The sequence below is a fragment of the Rhinatrema bivittatum genome, chromosome 8, assembly GCF_901001135.1.
Source record: "Rhinatrema bivittatum chromosome 8, aRhiBiv1.1, whole genome shotgun sequence".
NCBI lineage: Eukaryota > Metazoa > Chordata > Amphibia > Gymnophiona > Rhinatrematidae > Rhinatrema > Rhinatrema bivittatum.
In genome coordinates this window covers 40077969-40100452 of record NC_042622.1, presented here as the reverse complement: position 1 = coordinate 40100452, position 22484 = coordinate 40077969, and the positions used below count along the sequence as shown (strand labels likewise).

The following is a 22484-nucleotide window of genomic DNA, read 5'->3' as shown; positions in this document are numbered from 1 at the left end:
TACTTTTCACAAAGCACAAGAACAGGGGAACAAGGGTTTCAACCGCTGGTTTAACTGCTCATGTTCAACATCAAAAAGCCTTTGCAGTATAATCGTCAATAGTGACTCAAACCATTTTACCTTGTGGAGTACCAAACATGATGTTAACAGTGCATGAGTGGTGGACCTGGTGCTGCTGTGTTACAACAATAGCAAATGGTGATCCTCCTCTGCCAACATCCTCCAGGGCTTGAGTCAGGGACACCTCTGAGTTAAGGAAGATCAGGTCTACAACCATACCCAGGTCACGAACCTTACGGCCAACAGATTCAGCATACTCCCTAAGGGAACCAAATATTAAAATGTTCAGACAGCATATTGGGATCCTAAAATGTACATATTACACTGCATTCAACAAAGGGGCAATCAGAACATCTCACCACCTTCCAGAATACTCAACCCCAGAGATTCCCCAGCAGCTGCTGCCTAAGATCCAACACCAGTGATTCTCGGAGACAAACAAGAATTAACATTCTTACTTGGCCTGCTTGGTGACTACAACAACAGAGCAGTCTACAGGTCTCTCACTGTCAAAGCGTCTCTGGATTTCTTCAAAAAACTGACGATACAGCTCCTCTCTGCGTCGCTCCTCACGCTTTAAGCGTTCTGAAAAATGGTAAATATGAAATAAACTCCCAAAACTTCTCAAATGATACTGAGCATCAATAATCAGTGTTCAAATAAAAGCACATCTTCACAGTATGGAAATGTCAAGAATAATCCCAAAGGATATCATACATTCAGTGGGAATGGCAAAAAATATCCTAAACTGAATTTGATTTAAAGGCAGGCAGGCAGAATGCGCCCACTAACAAGCTAAGCCACTGTGACTAACCTGCAGCCATACTGGAAGTCAGCAGAGGGAAGGAGGAGAAAACGATCTTAGATCCCGAGTCCAAATCCAGCACAGCACCACAGGAGACTGGGAGGTAGTCCAGAGCAAAGGCTGTATGGTTTTTTGGGGGGGGTTTGTTTTTTTTAAAGTCTCCCTGTTGCTCTCCCACAATACAGGGAGTGCACCATCAGTAGTTTCTGCTGCCAAACTCACCAGGGGAACAAAGTTACCCATGTGGGATCTCAGATGCCAACAGAGTGTTCCCAAGGGGAAAGTGAAAATCAGTCCACCCAGGACCATCACCCAGAGCACCCCATGACTTTGCTTATGCACCACATGGAATTTTGACCTAAAGCCTTCCTGAGAGCAACCTATACTCGACTGAGGACCTGGTCCTAAAAAGCCTTCCTGGGAGCAGCCTACATGTAGCTGCAGCACCATCTGCTGGAGACAGAGAAATACTGAAGAGCTAAAGGCATCACCAAGTCAGCTTTGAGCTTTTATTCTGCCTTCATCTGCAGGCATAAACCATTTGTTTGGAATGGTCTTGCATGATTAAGGACGGTGAAATTACTTATCTAATTTTCTTTCCTTTAGGATAGGTAGGCCAGTCCACACTAACAGGTTATGCAATCCTCCTAGCAGATCGACAGGTCACAGACTCGCTGACATCACTCCTATATATAGTCCTGCACCAATATCAGCTTGCCAGTAATTCTGGAAATGCAAATGTGGATAACTAAACAAACTGAAAGAATCATATCTCAAACCCGGTTTGTTTTTTTTCTTCCTCCACACACACACACTTTCCAGGAGACCAAAAAGCATTGGGCTCAAGAAAAGAAAATCCATTAACGGCAGAAAAAGTAGTCAGTTACCCACAAATCATCAATAATCTAGAGCCTTTAATGGTTTCTAAATATCTGTTGTTGTCCGTCCCCCCCCCCCCAAAAAAAAGGATGAACAGTAAAAGCAGCTGCAGCCCCGGGCCTGAGTGTGGGCTGGATTGCCCATCTTAAAGGAAAGGAAATCAGTTAAGAAGTATTTTCAGCTTTCTTATCTAGGCAGGCCAATCCACACACGCAGGATGTACCAAAGCAACATCTCAAGAGGGTTGGGAGGCTACCCACACTCCAAAAAAGAAAAAAAAAGACTGCCCTTGCAAGAGATGTGTCACTCAGGGCCTCATGTTCTAAAGTATCACAGGCCTGCGATACTTTAGAAGATGAGGGGTGGGCCTGCGATCGCTGCCGGTTTCGCACCAAATAGCGCCACCATAGGAGGTGTAGCTATTGGGAGCGAAATAGGCAGCGAAAAGGCACCTACCTTTTCGCTGTCCGCGGCGTCGGCCCAAAGTCGGCCCCCGGTGACATCCTGACTCCGCCCCCATCCTGGTATCGCACGCCATAAGGGACTTTTCGCGTGCGAAAGGTCCCTTATCGCGTGCGAGCAGCTTGGAAAATGAGGCCCTCAGTGCTTGAACAAAATGAGAGTGCTTAGAGAAGGTATACAAGGAAAACCATGATGCAGCTCTACAAATCTCCAATGGAGATACCAACTTTTAAATTTCACCCAGGAAACAGCCTGAACTCTAGTTGAATGCACCCTAATTTACCTGGGCAAAGGCTTCTCCTCCACCACAAAGGCCACCACTTATGATCTCTTTAATCCAACGTGCAATTGTAGCCAGAGAAGCCGCTGCCCCTTTCTTAACCTCACTATTCATGACAAATGATCTGTTCGGAAGGAGTTAGGTCATTTAAGGTATCTAACAGATGCCTAACGTCCATGTGATATGCAAGGGTTGTTCATTGCACGACCATCAAGACAGTTAAGGAAATGGACAGATTTAAATTAAAGTCCAAAACCACCTTTTGCAAATAAATAAATAAAATATGGCGGCACCGTCCTAATTCGAACTACCAAAAATGCTCCCAACACGAAAAAGCTTGGATGAAAGGTGGAACCCATCAAAAAGGATAACACCAAATTCAAATCCCAGTGGCATTGGAAAATGCAACGGTGGCCAAATATGTTTAACTCCTCTCAAAAAATCTGGAAGCATCTGGATGCAAAGAGGTTTACCCTGAACACGCACTCTAACCTGCACCTTGATTGTATTCAGAGACAACCTTTTAATCAAATCTTCCAGCAAAAAGTCTAAGATTTAAAGCACTCCTGCTTTAAGAGTCACAAATGCTCCTTGCACCAGTTCTCAAAAATTCTCCAGACTGACTAACAGGTGTTCACTACTGGCAAAGTATTGGAGAAATTACTTACCTGATAATTTCGTTTTCCTTAGTGTAGACAGATGGACTTAGGACCAATGGGTATAGTGTACTCCTGTTAGCAGTTGGAGATGGATAAGATTTCAATCTGACGTCAGCCCTGGTACATATACCCCTGCAGAAAGTGCAGCTCTTCAGTATTCTCCTCGAAAAGCATTGTGGATATATGTGTGACTGATTAATTTGAATGACTTGTATAACTTCATAACTTGTAACTTGAGTTGGTTGAATTTGGCTATAGCTGGAGACCGCCAGTGCCCTCACCCGGGAAATGGTCACACCCGGTAGGATGGGTGTCCTAGATGAAGTAAAAGCATGGCTTACCCTTGAGTCACTCGAGCATTCCATGAGTAAGGGCAGCCTTGGGTGGGATGCTGAGTCCATCTGTCTACACTAAGGAAAATGAAATTATCAGGTAAGTAATTTCTCTATTTCCTAGCGTGTAGCAGATGGACTCAGGACCAATGGGATGTATAAAAGCTACTCCCGAACCAGGTGGGAGGCCTGCCTGTGACCCACTTAGTACTGCGCTTGCAAAATGCTGTGTCCTCCTGAGCCTGAACATCCAGGTGGTAAAACCTGGAGAAGGTGTGGATGGAGGACCATGTTGCCTCCCTGCAAATCTCGGCGGGCGACATCTTGGTTTCTTCTGCCCAGGACACTGCCTGGGCTCTAGTAGAATGGGCCTTGACTTGTAGAGGCAGCGGCTTGCCTGCTTCTACGTAGGCCGCCTTGATGACTTCCTTGATCCAGAGGGCTATGGTTGCTCGCGAGGCCGCTTCCCCTCGCCTTTTCTTGCTGTGAAGGACGAATAGGTGGTCCGTTTTTCGTTCGGGATCTGACATTTCCAGGTATCTGCATAGGAGTCTGCCAATGTTGAGGTGGCATAGACTTCGAGCCTCTTCCGAATTCTTATGTTCATCTGGCGATGGTAGAGAGATGGTTTGGTTGATATGGAAGTGAGATACCACTTTGGGGAGGAACGACGGAACTATGTGTAACCGGATGGTTCCCGGCGTGAGTCTGAGGAACGGCTCCCGGCAGGACAGTGCTTGTAGCTCGGAGATACGACTGGCTGAACAAACTGCCAGCAGGAAGGCTGTCTTCAACGTTAGTAGTCGGAGCGACAGGTCGCGGAGAGGTCTGAAAGAGGCTCCTAAGAAATCCAGGACCAGGTTGAGGTCCAAAGAGGTACTGGCCACTTTAGAGGGGGGGTCGGATGTGCTTGACTCCTTTCAGGAAGTGTGAAACATCTGGGTGAGAGGGTATATCGTCGTCCTCTCGCTTCTGTAGCATGACAATGCGGCCACCTGTACCTTGATGGATTTGAGGGACAATCCCTTCTGTAGGAATTCCAAGATCGCAGGAATTTTGACTGAGCGTGGTATGATGTCGTGGTCCTCGCATCAGGCTTCTAATATTCTCCAAATCCTTATGTTAGTGATGTAGAGAACTTGCGTGCTCGGAATAGGGTGTCGATTACAGCCCCGGAGTATCCGCTCTCAGGCGAGCCCTCTCAATGGCCAGACTGTAAGATAGAATCGAGCTGGATCCTCGTGGAGGATTGGCCCTTGATGGAGCAGGTCTCTGTGTGGAGGTAATGGTAGGGGAGTCCCTGTCAGTAGTCTTCACATGTCTGCGTACCACGGTCTTCTTGGCCAGTCCGGGGCCACTAGAAGTACTGGTCCCCTGTGTCATCCAATCTTGTGAATGATTGCGCCTAATAGGGGCCACGGCGGGAAGGTGCACAACAGAGTCCCCTGTGGCCAGGTTTGTACCTGGGTGTCGATCCTCTGGGACTGAGATTCCCACCTGTGACTGAAGTAACTGGGCACTTGGGCATTGGACTGGTTTGCCAGAAGGTCCATGTTTGGTGTTCTCCAACGGTTCACTATCAGTGGGAACGCTGCGGTCAATATAGTTTCCATTCTCCTGGGTCTAGACTTTCTCTGCTGAGGTAATCTGCCGTGATGTTGTCTTTCCCGGTGATGTGGACGGCCGAGATCTCCTGGAGATTCCTTTCTGCCCACATTACGGGGTTTGGCTTCTGGTTCCTCCCTGACGGTTGATGTAGACCACTGTTGTGGCATTGGCCAACATAACTCTGACCGCTTTGTTTCGAAGTCTGTGCCCGAACCGTAAGCAGGCTAATCTGACTGCCCGGGTTTCCAGCAATTGATGTTCCATCCAGACTGTGTTCCACTGCCCTTGGGCGGTTAGCTCCTCGCAGTGTGCACCCCATCCTCGTAGGCTGGCAACCGTGGTGAGCAGGATCCAGGTCGGTGAGGATAGTCTTGTTCCCTGGCTCAGGTGGTCGTCTTGTAGCCACCATCGTAGTTGGGTCCGAACTCTGCCTGGGAGCTGTAGACGCACGGTGTAGTTCTGGGACAGAGGATTCCATCACGATAGAAGGGAGCGTTGTAGGGGGTCTCATGTGAGCTCGTGCCCATGGTACTACCTCCAGGGTGGATGCCATGAGACCGAGGACCTGTAGGTAATTCCATGCTGTGGGGCAATGTTCGCTCAGCAGGGTTTGCAACTGTTTCCTCAGTTTTGATCTCCTTGTCTGTGTTAAGATGACCTTGTCTTCTTTGGTGTCAAATCGGACTCCTAAGTATTCTAGAGACTGTGAGGGCTGCAGACAGTTCTTGTGTTGACCACCCATTAGAGGCTCTCCAGTAGAGTTTTGACTCTGTTGGTTGCCTGGTGACTTTCCTCCGAGGATTTTGCCCCGATCAGCCAGTCATCTAGGTAAGGGTGTACGAGGATCCCTTCCTTCCTCAGTGTTGCCACCACCACTACGATCTTGGTGAACGTCCAGGGTGCTGTGGCTAACCCGAAGGGTAGTGCCTGGAACTGGTAGAGACGGTCCAGGTTTTTGAAGCGTAGGAAGCGCTGATGATCTTGATGGATCGGAATGTGTAGGTATGCTTCTGACAGAGCCAGAGATGTGAGAAACTTTCCCTGTTGTAGCGCCCTTATTACAGAGCTTAGGGTTTTTACATGCGGAAGTGGGGAATCCATAGGTGACAGTTGACCGATGAGGTCCAGGATGGGCCTGAACGTACCCTCTTTCTTGGGTACGAATAATCTCCAGTATTTGTTGTGGAGGCACTGGAGTTATGGCCTCTAGGGCCAGTAATCTGTTCAGCGTAGCCTCCACTGCCACCCTCTTGTAGAGGGGTCGTGGCAGGGGGATTCCACAAACTTGACCGGAGAGGTTCGGAGGAAATCCAGGTAGTACCCCTCTTGAATGATGAATAGGACATAAGAACATAAGAAAATGCCATACTGGGTCAGACCAAGGGTCCATCAAGCCCAGCATCCTGTTTCCAACAGTGGCCAATCCAGGCCATAAGAACCTGGCAAGTACCCAAGAACAGTCTATTCCATGTTACCATTGCTAATGGAGGTGGATATTCTCTAAGTGAACTTAATAGCAGGTAATGGACATTTCCTCCAAGAACTTATCCAATCATTTTTTAAACACAGCTATACTAACTGCACTAACCACATGCTCTGGCAACAAATTCCAGAGTTTAATTGTGCGTTGAGTAAAAAAGAACTTTCTCCGATTAGTTTTAAATGTGCCCCATGCTAACTTCATGGACCCATCTTTGGTAGAATAGGGCAAGTCTGCCCCCTATGGCTTCTTCCTTTGGACGGGTCAGCTGATTCTCATCGTGGGGTGTGGCTGGGACCTGGACCCGAGTTGGTTCCCCTTTTGTTGGGCCTATTCCAAAAGGACTGGTTCCTGCCTGTAGGACGAGGCGCTTGATAAATGTTTCTGTATGGATTGAAGCGCTGTGAACCTCTGCCCCTGGAGGGTTGCTGGTTTCTTTTATTCCTGTCCTCCGGTACCCGTGGCAGTGGGGACTCGCCCCATTTGTCAGCCAGTTTCTCTAGTTCGCTGCCGAACAGGAGGGATCCCTTGAAGGGCATCCTTGTGAGTCTCGTTTTGGAGGACGCGCCGGCCAACCAGCTTCGGAGCCAGAGTTGCCTCCTAGCTGCCACCGCTGACGCTATTCCTCTAGCTGCAGTGCGCACCAGGTCGGAAGCAGCATCCACGAGGAATGATACTGCTTGCTCCATGGCTTCCCAGGGGTGTTGCTCCTGGTCTGTGATAGGCAGGCACGTGTTACCACAGTGCAGCAGGCGGCTATCTATAGGGACATTGTGGTGACGTCAAAAGACTGTTTAAGGATGGATTCCAGAAGTCAGTCTTGAGCACCTTTGAGTGCTGCGCCTCCCTCCACTGGAAAAATAGTGCGCTTCGAGACTGCGCAGACCATGGCATCCACCTTTGGGCATGTCAGAAGGTCTTTGGCCGCCGGGTCCAGAGGAGACATGGCTGCCATAGCCCGTCCCCTTTGAACGAAGGCTCTGGAGCAATCTATTCCACGTCAATTAGCTGTTGGATGGCTTGTAACAGAGGGACATGGTGGGAGGCCTGACGGAGTCCCTCTAGCAGGGGATTAGTCTTAGGCTCCCCGAGGCACTTGTGCCTGAGATAGCAAGCTCCTTCAAGGCTGCGGGTGACCAGGTCTGGCAGCTCATTCTTGGTGAAGAAGCGTCTCATGGTCCGGTGAGGCTCTGTCCCCTGGGGGAGTTTCTCCTCCTCCAGGAGTTCTGATTCCTCCTCCGAGATGTCCATGTTCCTGTAAGTGTGTCTTCTGGGTGGTGGATTCACTTCCCTGGGCCTGGACTGTAGAGGTCCTCTGGTGAAAGCTGTGGCCGTGTTATTGGAGGCTCCATCTGTATGTGAACGAAGGTGTGCAGGCTCTTGAAAAATTCTACCCAGGAGATAGACGCTGGGTCCAAGTTAGGAGGCACTGTGTGTCCCGGGGGGGGAAGGGGGCGTCCCGCTGTGATGTGCTAGGTCCGGGGTACTTAATGAGGAGCTAGCATTCAGGCCCGGATGGGACTGGCCCTGGGCTTGATCCCCCAGGGCCTCCTTGCACTGGATACACAGGGCGTCAGCCTCTCCGTGTTGTGCGGCTCTGATGTGGCACGCTGGGCAGAGGCCCTGAACCTTGAGTTCCTTTTCCGGTGGTGCCATGGATATAGGCGCGTAAAATCTCTTATGCGCGTGGATGGATGCGCGCAAGTCGCAGTTATGCGCCCGGCACAGTAAACGCGAGTTGCGCGTGTAACCTGTGCATACGGTACTTGAGCGTGTAACATTGTGCGCACTGTTCCAGAAGGCGGACAGGGCGGCGAACAGGGCCAAAATGGAGACGGCACCCACGCGGGCAATATGGTGACCACCTCAGAGGGGCTCCACACGGGGGAGAGCCCTTGGAACCAACTGGGGACTAGCCCTGCTAGGGCGGATCAACCCGGTGGCACTGGTCCCGGCCGGCAACCTGTGCAACTCCTCTAGCTTCAGAGACCGGAGTCTTTAAACAAGATTTCAACCTTATCGTCTCGGCGCTTCCCGGTTTCGTTACGGGTGGTCTCCAGCTGCGGGGGGAGAGGGCAAATACCTTCACCACCACGCTCGAATGGGAGAGAGCTTCCGCCCATATCTGTGCAGCTTCCTGACACGGAAGGAAGGAGCCAGTGCCTCCCTGTTTGTTGATGTACCACATGGCCACCTGGTTGTCCATCTGAATCAGGATAACTTGATTTGAGAGGCGATCTTGAAATGCCGTGAGAGCATCTCTTATTGCCCGAAGCTCCAGGAAATTTATTTGGTGTTTGGCTTCCTCGGGAGACCAAGAGCCTTGTGTCTGCAGATTGGCCACATGGGCCCCCAGCAGAGGTGGAAGCATCGGTGGTGAGAGTTATTTGAGGGTCTGGAGCCTGAAAGGGCAGCCCTGGAGGAGATAGGTCAGTGCCTCCACCAGGCAAGAGATTGATGGAGTGAGACTGTTACATGGACCATGGTCCACAGGGGCTGACGCTTTGAGTCCATTGCGACCATAGAGTCCACTGCATGACTCATGGCCAATCGTGCCATTGGTGGTGACTTGAACTGAGGACGCCATGTGTCCCAGAAGGATGAGAAAGTGACAAGCAGTCATGGATTGCCTGAGACTGCAGCTGGTGTGCAAGTGACACTAGAGTGAGCGCTCGCTGTTGGAGGCAGAAAAGCCTTTGCCTGTAAGGTGTCCAAGTCTGCCCCATGAACGACAAGGTTTGAGATGGGACTAAGTAGGATTTGTCGTAGATTGAGGGACGACAGAGCAGCTTGCTGAGTGGGAGCCCTGATTAACCAGTCTAGATAGGGGTAGACGTGAACACCAGTGGGTTCTGAGGAAGGATACAACTACTATGAGGCATTTTTGTGAAGAATCGTGGTGCAGATGCTAGGCCGATTATTTGGGGATTTGAAAGTACCAAGAATAGAACCCTAGGCCTTGTTGAGATTATGGTACGGGTTCTATTGCTTTGGACTGGAGAAGGAGGGAGACCTCTTGATCCAGAACAATGGAGTGATCGGATGTTTTTCCACATCGGTAGAGGTGGGGAGTTCGGAGGCACAGAGAGAAAGTTCAGATAGTAACCCTGAGCAATTATTGCCAGTACCCATTGGTCTGAGGTGCTTGAGTGCCATATGTTGTGGAAGTAGCACAATCGACCTCCCACTGGTATGTGAGGGCAGTGGAATCTGGCTGCTGCTCTCTAGTGGAAGTCAAAAACTTGAAGCAGGTCCTGGTTGAGGAGCTGCTTGTAGCTTTTGTTACGTGTTTGACGAGCCTGCTTTTTTAAAAGGTCTCGTGGCACGGGATCTGGTTGGTGGTGGGTAGGACTTCTTCGGGCGGAAGAATGACTTTAGAATCCTTCCTGAAGGGCTGTTTAGAATAGTCGGAAGGCATCAGAGAGCTGTCTTAGGATCTCATGATGGTCCTTAAGTTCCGCCACCGTCCGTTGAATCTGTTCGCCAAACAGATTATCTCCAACACAAGGCAGGTAGGATAACCTATCTTGTACTTCAGGGTGAAGGTCAGAGCCAGGCCCACCTTCTCGCCGAAATAGCACCTGCAGATACTCTACTAGAAGTATCAAAAATGTCATATGTTCTGATCTCATGCTTGCCTGCCTCAAAACCCTTGTTTACTATGGTTTGGAGCTGTTCTTGAAATTGCTGAGGCAGGGAGTCCGACAAGTCTTGTATCTGCTTAAAAATGACCCTGTTATATTGGGTCATATAGAGCTGATAAGTGGCAATCCGGGAGATGAGCATTGACCCCTGGAAGACTCTGCGACCAATGGTATCTAGGAACTTCTGTTCCTTGCCAGGGGGAACAGAAGAGTGAGGCTTTGACCTCTTTGCTCTCTTCTGTGCAAACTCCACCACTAAAGAGTGGTGATCCAATTGTGATTTCTGAAAGCCCGGAACTGACTGCACCAAATAGGTAGTGTCAGCTTTCCTGTGGACTGGATGAATGGAGCCAGGATGTTCCCAGTTCAAGAGATCCAGAAGAACCTGGTGGATAGAAATGGAGGTTACTACCTTGGGAGCATCCAGGAATTGGAGCAACTCCATCATCTGGTGCCTATCATCCTGTTCAGTCTGCAATTGGAAGGGAACCAATTCAGACATTTCCTTCACAAAATGTATAAAGGAGAGGTCCTCTGGAGGAGAATGCTTCCTACTTTCAGTGGGTGAAGGTGAAGGTAAATCATTTGTGTCTGGAGAGGAATAGTCAGTCCAAGGTGTCGTAGGAATCAGCACCTGTCCCTCTAGGAAGTAAGGGGTCAGGGCGGTAGAATACCTGAAGGTCCTGGTCTAGGCTCCGAAGGAATCTGAGGAATTATCGGAGGCACCGATGAAGGCATCGAAGGCAACGAGGGACGTTATCGGCACAGATGGTTGGAATCGGTGGTGAGGGATGTATCGGCATCGATGACTGAGGCAGAACTCCCGATGGAGGGATGCGGAACGGTGTTTTCTCCTCCCGATGACAATGTAATCGGGGAGGGCACCAGAGCCATCGGAGACCCAGGATCCATCGGTGGAAAAGCGGCTACTAGCGCTTCCATCCTGGGAGCAGCGGTGCCAACGCTGCTGTGGAATCTGGTCTGTGGACGGTTCCGCAATCGTGTCTGTGGAACCTAGAGTCGTTGCATCGCCTTATCGATGGCCTCCTGAACCATCTGGTCCAATTCTTCTCAGAGACCTGGAGCAAGCAGCCCTGGCACCGGAACAGAAGAAGGAGGCAGAGGCATAGCCGGAGGGACCACTGTTAAAGGCAGAGTCGCAGCTCCCGATCCTGTCGGGTGAGGGTTGCCACGGTGACCCGGTCGCAGAAACGGGCGGTGCCTTTTCTGGACGGGGTTTCTTCGACGGCGGCTCGGACAATGGCGAGGTCGATGATTTCACTCCCTCAATGGTCCGAGACTTACGGTGTCTATGGCAATGTTTATCTCTACGATCCCCTCAGTCCTGAGGGGGAGTATAGGGTGTTGAAGGCCAAGAAATAGTCTATGCTGGGCAGTCACCGGCCGGTGGTTGATGTTGGCGCGAAGTTGACGGTGCCGGCTCTGACAACGTCGATGCATGGGACGGAGTCTGGGTTTGAGCACGGAAGAGAAGTTCCATCTTCCTCCGTTCTGGCCTTGCGACCCTTTTGATGTCATTAAGGCACATTTAGTGCAGATCAAGACATCGTGCTCGTGTCCTAGACATATAACACAGACTTTATGGGGGTCTGTGAAGGACATGGTGCGATTACAGTCCGGGCACTGACGGAACCCCAACGCCATGGAAAAAAATCGATGCCGCGATATGGTCGACAGCCAAACTAGACCGTAATCGATGGAAAACGAGTAAAAACTTACCGGAGTAACCGCAGTCTGAAAAAAGTTAAAGGAGGGACCCCTGTGGGGCAAATTAACTTTTAGCACTTCCGTGAGGAAATTCCTGTCAGGATATTCTGCAGAGCTCCTTTACTGCGAGGCTACTGCTGCGCGGAAAAAAGAAGACTATGGGGGGACCCCTGCTGGCTGCAGGGTTGGTGCCATGCTGGGCATGCCCAATAGGGGCCAGTCAAAGTTTTGGAAACTTGACAGAAGTTTTCCATGATTGGGCTCCATCCTGTGATGTCACCCATATGTGAGGACTTCCATCCTGCTTGTCCTGTGAGAAACTGTGGCTACTTTGTTTTCACAGCGAAGGAAGAAAAAAAAAAAAAAACCACAGACAACAAAAACAGAGAAGACTGAGCTCAAAGCTTCCTACCTGCTCTGGAAGCAAACTTCTGAGCCTACAGGAGGAGGGAGCCAAAAGCCTTTACCACCAAGCTCCAAACCTTGCTCAACTAAGGGAGACATATCACCTCAGGAGCAATTTGTAACCTGTCCCACCTTTGACAGGCCTATGTGTACAGAAGGAATGCACGTCTGTCATCTGCTGGAGATGGAGATACTGGCAGGCTGATGTTTGCACAGGGCTTTATATAGGTGTGACATCAGCTAGTCAACAACCTCCATCTCTATCTGCTGGCAGGACTGCATAACCCGCTTGTGGTGGACTCGCCTGCCGAGACAATAAGGAAACTGCCTGCTTTATCACTTATTTAGGAATCTTTCTGTCCTGCACTCAGGCTTTCAAAGGGATTGCAGTGACAATTTTCTGTTGAAAGTTATTAGCTTTATTACTGGAATGGATACTAACCTTCAGCATCTCTGGGGGTTTCCTCTCATCTCGATATCTGTCTACATAAACTTCATCCTTCTTGCGATAACATCATAACGATAATATCTGTCATACAGCTCATCTCTTCTGAAAAGTAATTATAATCACAATCAATGGAGCACCCAGTGGAATAATGCATCAGGCTGAGTACTATCTCAGTAACAGTGCATATGTGCAAGAGTGAAGGACATGCTAGAATAAAGGTTCCTATTCAATACTAACCTTTGAAAAAGGAGACATTTTTAATCGTTAATTTTCTTTCAATGAATCCTGCTATACATGTCCAAGTTGAGACAAGTGGGTTATATCCCCCTAACCAGCAGATAAGAGGCAGAACAGTTTTTCCTTAGTGACAACTACCACTCCTTATAGCTAGTGCAGCACAGAACTCAGAATTTCTAACACAAAGCACATGCACTATTTGTCTGTGCTCTGTAAGGAACATCAACACACACACACAAGGGGAGGACAGGAGATTAAAACATCCAGTCAAACTTTGCTTGGTTATCTTATGAAAATAAGAAATGTTTGCTATGCAGGATAAGTACGGTACTTTTATTTGGTTTCCTTTGAATTGGCATGTAATTATTTTTATGGCAAATGATTTGATAAATTGTTAACCATGTGTAATACATTTATAGCCCATTGTGGACAAAAGACTGGGGATTTGGATAATTATACCCTATTACATAGACCACCACCCGTGATTAGTGATTATAATTTTGGAATGTCCTAGCTCATTTGATTTGGTTTATACATGGACTAGCTGTGGATGATCGTTTTGATAAGAATTTCTCCTCCTCAATCTAGCCCAGTTTCCCGGGAGGGCCCTGGTCTGATGTAAGCAGGATTCAAGGAAAGAAAAATTAACAGGTAAACATTTCTCCTTCCCTTCATCCTGCTTACACCAGTCCAGACAAGTGGGAAGCACTGAAGCCCAACTAACTAGAGAGGGAAGGAACAAAGGCTGCTTTGATACATCGGCCCCAAAGGCTTTGTTCTCCTTGGCAAACACATCCAAACTGAAATGCTTAGCAAAAGAATGCAAAAGTTACCAAGTAGCTGTGTCAACCAAAAGCCATAGGCACAACAGCACTTTTTTCATCCCAGGAAGAAGAGTGAGATCTAGCAGAAATGAGGAAAAATAATCTAAGATGTTAGACTGTCATAAAGCATATACGCTAAATATATCGCATCCATGACCAGATGGCCAAAACTTGTCCTCCAGACAAGACCAGACAAAACAGCCTGCTGTCCAGAAAGGATTAGCAGGCTCCAGTGCCCACTAGATATTTAAAATTCTAAACATTTCTTGTTGCCCTGACACTCATCTCTAGAGAAAGCAGACAGTGAAAAAGACTGATCAAGAAGGAACGTCAACATTAAGGTACTAAGAGAAATCTAATCTATCACAAAAAAACTCCCCAAAAAAATCCCTACAGCAAAGAAGCTGAAACTTAAATATGCCAAGCAGAACAGACTGCCATTAGAAAAAACTTCTACAAAGAATTACCTTTAAGCATGTTTCAAAGACTTGAAGGAGGCTACTAATGGAGAAATTACTTACCTGATAATTTTGTTTTCCTTAGTGTAGACAGATGGACTCAGGACCAATGGGTACAGTGTACTCCTGATAGCAGTTGGAGACAGATCAGATTTCAATTTGACGTCAGCCCTAGTACATATACCCCTGCAGGAAGTGCAGCTCTTCAGTATTCTCCTCGAAAAGCATTGTGGATAAAAGTATAACTGAATAATTTGAAATAACTTGATTAACTTTATAACTTGGTCCGGTTGAATTGGTTATAGCTGGAGACCGCCAGTGCCCTCAACCAAGAAACATCAACACCCGGTAGGATGAGTGTCCTAGTTTTATTTATTTATTTATTTAGAGTTTTTATATACCGGCAATCATGAAAACATATCTTGCTGGTTTACATCGAACAGGAGTGCATTATAAACAAAAACTAGAACTGTGGTGTCCGAAAGTACAGTTACATTTAACAAGGGTAGCCGAACTTGGAGAAGGAAGAAGAGAGGAGAGAAAGAGATGGTTAAACAATATACAAATTAAATATAGTATACAGAATAAATGTTATATATAAGAGGAGTGGTGTTGTTTTAGGAGTCATTGGAATGTGTCATTGGGTTTGTCCGGAAATGCTTGTTTGAATAACCAAGTCTTAAGTTTTTTCCTAAAAGTTGGGAGGCAGGGCTCCTGTCTGAGGTCTGTAGGAATGGAATTCCACAAAAGAGGGCCAGCTGTGGAGGTGGCGCGATCTCTTATGGTGATGTGTCTGGTCGTTTTCGCTGGGGGAACTTGGAGGGGAGCCTCTATAAGCATCTCTAGTAGGTCTGTGTAGAATTATGTGTTTGGAGAGGGAATTGAAGATAGAGAGTGGTAAGTTGATGTATAGTTTTGTAGGTGAATGGGTATGGCTTTGTACATGATGCGGAAGTAGACTGGTAACCAGTGAAGCTCTTTCAGGACGGGGATATGTGGTCTCTTTCCTTGCGCCTGTCAAGATTCGGGCTGCTGAATTTTGAACCATCTGTAGGGGTTTGGAGTATGATGATGGTAGACCTAGCAATAGGGAATTGCAATAGTCTAGTTTCGAAAAAATGACTGCTTGGATGATCGTTCTGAAGTCTTAGAGCGTGGAAAAGAGGTCTTATCCTTTTCAGGACCTGAAGTTTATAGAAGCAGTCTTTGGTTGTTTTGTTGATGTGTGCCTTGAAGTTTAGCCGTTGGTCTATTATTACTCCTAGGTCTCTAGCTTGTGTGGTAGGCAGATTGGGTAGGAAGAGAACTGTTGGAGGTGTTGTTCTCAGGAGAGATGAGTAGGATTTCAGTCTTAGAGGAATTTAAGATGAGGTGTAGGCTGTTGAGTAGTTGTTTGATTTTTTTGTGGCATGATTCCCAGTAGTCAAGAGTATTAGAGTATGTGTCTTTGATAGGGATGATGATTTGAATATCATCTGCGTATAGGAAAAACTTAGAATTGAGGTCGGTGAGAAGTTGGCAGAGAGGAAGAAGGTAAATATTGAATAGAGTCGGAGATAAAGACGAACCTTGTGGGACTCCTATGGCAGAGTTGAATCTTGAGGATTCCTTGTTTTGGAGTTTAACTTGTAACCTCTATTGTTGAGAAAGGTGTTTAAAACCAGGAAAGGACGGTGCCGCTGTTCCTATGGATGACAACGGGTTAAGGAGGATAGCGTGGTTGACCGTGTCGAACGCTGCGGACAGGTCCAGCAAGATCAATAGGTATGAATTTTCCTTTGTCAAGGCCCAGTAGGATATGGTCGTCAAAGAGATAAGGAGGGAGTCTTGCCTCGATTTTTTCGGAATCCGTGTTGTGGGGCGAAGAGAAGATTGTTGTCTTCGATGTAAGTTTGAAAGTTGAGAGTTGACTATTCCTTTCCATGATCTTGGCGATGAATGGAAGGTTAGCTATGGGGCGGAAGTTGGTTAGGGTCCTTCGGATCAAGGTTGGGTTTCTTTAGGAGTGGTGGATTGAAGCCATTTTGAGATCATCTGGGAAGGATCCTTGGGCTAGAGAGCAGTTAATGATGTTTGTCATGATGTGGCTATTGTGTCTGGAATAGATAGAAGTAGTTTGGTAGGGATGTGGTCTGCGGGGTGAGACGAAGGTTTCATTCTTCTCAAGATGGCATGTATCTCAAGTGGAAGAGACGGGCTCAAAAGTGTTTAGGCTGGAATTTTTGAAGGTTGGGTGTTGATATAATGGAAAGGCGTCAGCGGTATTGGAAGGCAGTTGAGTTAAAAGATTGTTGATTTTATTTTGGAAAAACTGAGCGAGTTCATCAGCTTAGACTGTGCCATGTCGCAGGGGATTTCTCGCGGTATGGTTGAGTGAGGCTGGAGACATAAGCGAAGAGAGCTTTAGCATCAAAGACCAGGTTGTGAATCTTAGATGCAAAATAATCTTTTTTTGATTTTGAGGTGAGGGCTTTGTACTGATATAGTGTGGATTTGTATGAAGAAATGGTGCTGTCACAAGGGGTTTTACGCCAAGTCGCTTCTTTCTTTCTTAAGCTTTGTTTTAGTTTTCTAAGTTCATTGGTGAACCAAGGCTGTCTGTTGGAGGCGTTGGTGTGAGATTTTTTTATAGTTGAAGGGCAGAGCTTGTTAGCTATGTTTTCTGTTATGTTGTTCCAGGAACGAATGGCAGTGTTCGGGTCGGTGAAATCTAATAGTTGAAGGAAAGCATGGCTTACCTGTGAATCACTCGCTCTCGGGGATGTCACCCGGGGAATTCCATGAGTAATGGCAGCTGTGGGTGGGATGCTGAGTCCGTCTGTCTACACTAAGGAAAATGAAATTATCAGGCAAGTAATTTCTCCATTTCCTAGTGTGTAGCAGATGGACTCAGGACCAATGGGATGTATAAAAGCTACTCCTGAACCGGGTGGGAGGCTGCCCGTGACCCACTTAGTACTGCCCTTGCAAATGCTGTGTCCTCCTGAGCCTGAACATCCAGTCGGTAAAACCTGGAGAAGGTGTGAATGGAGGACAATGTCGCCCCCTTGCAGATCTCGGCGGATGACAGCATCTTGGTTTCCGCACAGGACACTGCCTGGGTTCTAGCAGAATGGGCCTTGACTTGTAAAGGCGGTGGCTTGCCTGCTTCTATGTAGGCCACCTTGATGACTTCTTTGATCCAGCAGGCTATGGTTGCTCGCGAGGCCACTTCCCCTTGCTTCTTCCCACTGGGAAGGATGAATAGATGGTCCATCTTTCGTACAGATTCAGACCTTTCTAGGTATTGGACTAGGAGCCTGCCGACGTTGAGATGGCGTAGACTTCAACCCTCTTCCGAATTCTTATGCTCATCTGGGGATGGTAGCGAGATGGTTTGGTTAAGATAGAAGTGAGACGCCACTTTGGGGAGGAACGATGGAACTGTGCGTAACTGGATTGTTCCTGGGGTGAGTGAGGAACGGCTCTCGGCAGGATAGTGCTTGCAGCTCGGAAATACGACGGGGTGAACAGACTGCCAGCAAGAAGGCTGTCTTCAATGTTAATAGTCTGAGAGACAGGCTGCTGAGAGGTCTGAAGGAGGTTCCTGCTAAGAAATCTAGGAACAGGTTGAGGTTCCAAAGAGGCACCAGCCACTTTAGGGGTGGTCGGATCTGCTTGACTCCTTTCAGAAAGCGGGAGACATCCGGGTGGAAGGCTATGCTGCCGCTCTCGCTCTTGGTTCCGTAGCACAACGATGTGGCCACCTGTACCTTGATGAAGTTGAGACACAATCCCTTCTGTAGGAATTCTAAAATCGCAGGAATTTTGACTTGAGCATATGTCGTCGCAGTCCTCGCACCAGGCTTCGAATACTCTGCAAATCCTTATGTTAGGGATGTGAAGAACTTGCGTGCTTGGGTAGGCTGTCAATTACTGCCCCCGAGTATTCGCTCTTCCTCAGGCGAGTCTTCTCAATGGCCAGACCGTAAGAGAATTGAGCTGGATCCTCGTGGAGGATCAGTCCCTGTTGGAGCAGGTCTCTGTGTGGAGATAGCAGAAGGGGGCTCCCTGTCAGCAGGCTTCGCATGTCTGCGTACCACGGTCTTCTTGGCCAGTCCGGGGCCACTAGAAGCACTGGTCCCCTGTGGTGTTCTCTTGTGGATTGCGCCCAATAGGGGCCACGGCGGGAAGGCATATAACAGTCTCCTGTGGCCAGTTTTGTACCAGGGTGTCGATCCCCTGGGACTGAGTTTCCCGCCTGCGACTGAAGTAACTGGGCACTTGGGCGTTGGACCGGTTTGCCAGAAGGTCCATGGTTGGTGTTTCTAACTGTTTACTATCAATTGGAATGCTGTGGTTGACAGCCTCCATTCTCCTGGGTCTAGACTCTCTCTGCTGAGGAAATCCGCAGTGACGTTGTCTTTCCTGGCGATGTGAACAGCCGAGATCTCTTGAAGATTCGCTTCTGCCCATGACATTAGGAGGTCCATTTCCTGAGACACCTGTTGGCTTCTGGTTCATCCCTGATGGTTGATGTAGGCCACTGTTGTGGTGTTGTCCGACAGTACTCTGACCGCTTTGTCTCGGAGTCTGTGACCGAACCGTAGGCAGGCTAGTCTGACTGCCTGGGCTTCTAGGCGACTGATGTTCCATCCAGACTCTTCTTTGTCCCATTTCCCTTGGTTAGCTCCTGCCAGTGTGCTCCCCATCCTCATAGGCAATAAATTCTAGAGCTTAATTGTGCGTTGAGTGAAAAATGTGCTACTTGCTAACTTCATGGAATGCCCCCCAGTCCTATTATTTGAAAGTGTAAATAACCGATTCACATCTATTCATTCAAGACCTCTCATGATCTTAAAAAACTCTATCATATCTCCCCTCAGCCATCCCTTCTCCAAGCTGAACAGCCCTAACCTCTTCAGCCTTTCCTCATAGGGGAGCTGTTCCATCCCCTTTATCATTTTGATTGCCCTTCTCTGTACCTTTGGCCGTTGAGAGAGTAGCATGGAGGGCAATTTGGCAGAACACCCAATAGATTCAATTGGTACCCATGGCGAACAGTGGGCAGAACCCCCTGGTCAGAGATTAATTAGGCCACTGGTTCACAAAGACCATAGCCTGCTCCAACAGGAGGGTCCATTGTCCTGGGTGCAGGCAACTTGCTTATACACCCTACGGCTCAGTCAAAATCCCATTCCCGGAGTTGACTGAGGAGCTGCCTGGGACAGCTGCGGGAGCCCTGATAGTGTTGACAAGAGTGAGGAGGCGGAAGATAATACTTCCTTTAGCAAAAGACTTCCTTGGCCCAGTTAAGACTGCCTCCTGGATGAGAAGGACAGGTTCGGACTACTGATGGAGAGTTGGAGGGTCTCATGGTTATCCCGAAGTTGGGCCACAGCATCCCTCACCCTATCTCCAAAGAGATTCTCTCCAATACATAGCATATCAGTGAGTTGTTCCTCTACTTCCTGTCAGAGATCCGAGGCCCACAGCCATGCCATTCTGTGGGCACAGATTCCCACTGCAGAGACTCTATTCTGTTTCAAAGTCATTACAGGTTGCAGAGTCTTCATGTTTCCCGCACTTCAGACCATTATACACCAGCGACATAAGGGTGTCTTGCTGCTTTTGAGGCAGCTGTTCATCCACCACCTACACCTACTTCCAGATGTCCCGAAAGTACTGGCTCATATAGAGCTGCAGGTAATAAGCATGGTGCCTTGAAACACCTTCCTCCCAAGAGCATCCATTGCTCGGTGTTCCCTTGGGGCGCCAAGGAATGTGCCTAAGAGCAGATTCAACCACCACTGACTGGTAGGGCAGCTGACGCTTACTGAATCCAGCAACCTTCTGGATGAGGTAAACAGACTTATTGGTGGGAGGCATCGTGAAGGGGTGTTCCCATATCCTCAGCAGCAACTCCTTAAGGATCTCGTGTACCGGGACCACCATGATCTCCTTAGGAGGCTCTCAAGCATTTTGAGCCTGGCATCCTGCTCTGTCAATTTGAAATGGGATAGCCTCCACCAACATACTCAAAAACCCTGTGAAGGTAAAGTCCTCAAGCAGGGACTTCCTTTGTTCTTCTGGAGGAGAAGGGTCTGATGGAAGACCATCAGAGTCCTCAGAGGAGGACTCTGATCATCCCTCCAAATGTCATAGGTCCCTCATCCTCATTGTACATGACAGGGGATGGGGCCCTAGGTGCTCAGTCTTTGTCCAGAGGTGCAGGCACTGGTAAAACCAGACAGGGGGGGCAACAGGCCCTGGTGCCTCTGCCGAGCTTCCTCCTCCAAACTGGCAATGAGCCTCTGTGCCCTGTGGGGCTCCAATGCTGTCCCGGGAACCAGCATCAGTTGAGTTGGTAACACATCAATGTGCACACTGAGGTTCTCCAGAAGCAGTATGAGGATGGGCAGCACCAGGTCCAGTGCCAGAGGACCCTGCAGTATCACTCCAGCTCCTCCTCAAACATTATCGATGCCAACACTGAATGCGAGGAAGGAGTAGTGACCAGATCTTCAAACCCGTGAGGAGGATCAGTGACTTTCACCAGGACCTGTGGAGACCATCGTAGACCCCCATAACCGATAGAGGATGGGTTCTCAAAGGGTCGCTTCTGGGGCATCGTGGCAAAAGCCAGTGCATCGACTGGGACCGGTGCCGATGCTTTTTAGGCTTCCTTCAATGCTCACTCTGGCCTTTCCCTGGTGCAGAGATCAAAGATGACAATCCCAGCGTCCTCAGCCCCAGAGGAGATCGCCCACTGTGGATCTCCGGCACCCCCAACACACCAGCAGCATCAACGGAACAGATGGTCCCGCTGGTCTGTGGTGGGGTGTCCGGTGTGGCTTCAAGGTCCTTTTTTTGCAGATGCCGATGGCTAGTACTTCCTCTACACAAAGAGCTAGTCCATTTTGTTGAGTTAAAGCCAACTTCCCTTCGGAGTCATCTGGGCACATAAGCAGCAACCGTGGACATCATGCAATGCCCCCAGGCAAAAGATACATACCCTCATGAGGATCAGTGACAGACATGGTCCTCTGGCACCAGCAAAAAAGGATGTGCCCATGATGGGGCGAAACAAAAGGGCCACAAAAATGTCAATGCCAAGAATCCTGAAATGGAGCGCGTTTGTTGGCTCTCTAGAAAGACCGATCTCTGGTCTTCAGAGAGCTTCTGTAGCTATGGCACAAACGGGAACCTAAAGAAGAGAGAGAGCAAGAAAGGGAAGCCACAGCCTCCACACGGTGAGTCAGCCGTGCCCCCTGAAAGGCACCAGGCTTATCAGAGGGCAGCTAGAAGCTCTTTAAATCGTCATGCCGGGCGTCCGGAGCGCGACGTAAGGGGCCTGCCCCTTAGCGAGCCCCAGGACCCAGGCCGGCCTCTTCCCAGCACTGCTTCAAATGTCCCAACTCCAGCTTTCACACAGCCTCCTCCAGCACTCTTCCAACCTCCTCAAACATTCATCCAGCTTCTTCCACCACTCGTCCAGTTCCCTCCAGCATTCAATCTCATCCTCTCCTTCACAACAAGATCATAATGCCTCCGGGTCTCCCAATCCCTATTCTTCGCCACAGGCTCCTCACCACAGGAAAAGAAACAATTCAATCACAACCTCACACCAGCAAAACCCTCATCCCAATCATGATCTCACCTCTTACTCAACTACTAGGCCTCACTCTATTCTCATTTACACTATTCAATATACAAATCTCTTACTAAGAAATCTCTGATCCTTAACGACTATCTCCTAGACTCCAAACCGGACATCTGCGCCATAACAGAAACCTGGCTTAAACCAACAGACATAGCCCTTAAAAATCAACTCCCTACGCAGCTTTAAGACTTCTTTTCCCTTCCCTGACAAATAAAAGGCGGGGAAATTCTTCTAGCAGCCAAAAAAGAGCTGAGATTCTCCCAACTCCCAATAACATCTGACTCAAAACTAGAAATAGGCCTTTTCAAAACAGACCAACTCCAAATCCTCCTCATCTATGCCCCACCAGGTCTTCTTGAAGCGGATGCTTCCTCCATCGTAGAAATTATTGCAAAACATATGAATCTAGACTCCCCTGCGATGATGCTAGGAGATTTTAACCTCCATCTCGACAACACCATACTCACAACCAACTGTGAGGCCATTCTCACCACCCTTTCAGCTATGGGCTTCAAGCAGATCATCAATAAGCC

The 22484-nt window shown here is 48.5% G+C and overlaps 1 protein-coding gene across 1 annotated transcript in view; it reads right to left on the bottom strand.

Moving 5' to 3' along the window:
* NCOA5 (nuclear receptor coactivator 5) overlaps nt 1-22484 on the bottom strand; it is a 210131-nt gene that overhangs the window by 61612 nt on the left and 126035 nt on the right. Inside the window, 4 exon segments of the mRNA XM_029613483.1 lie at nt 121-320; nt 519-634; nt 12785-12855; nt 12858-12892. Coding sequence (XP_029469343.1) covers nt 121-320; nt 519-634; nt 12785-12855; nt 12858-12892 — 422 coding nt within the window.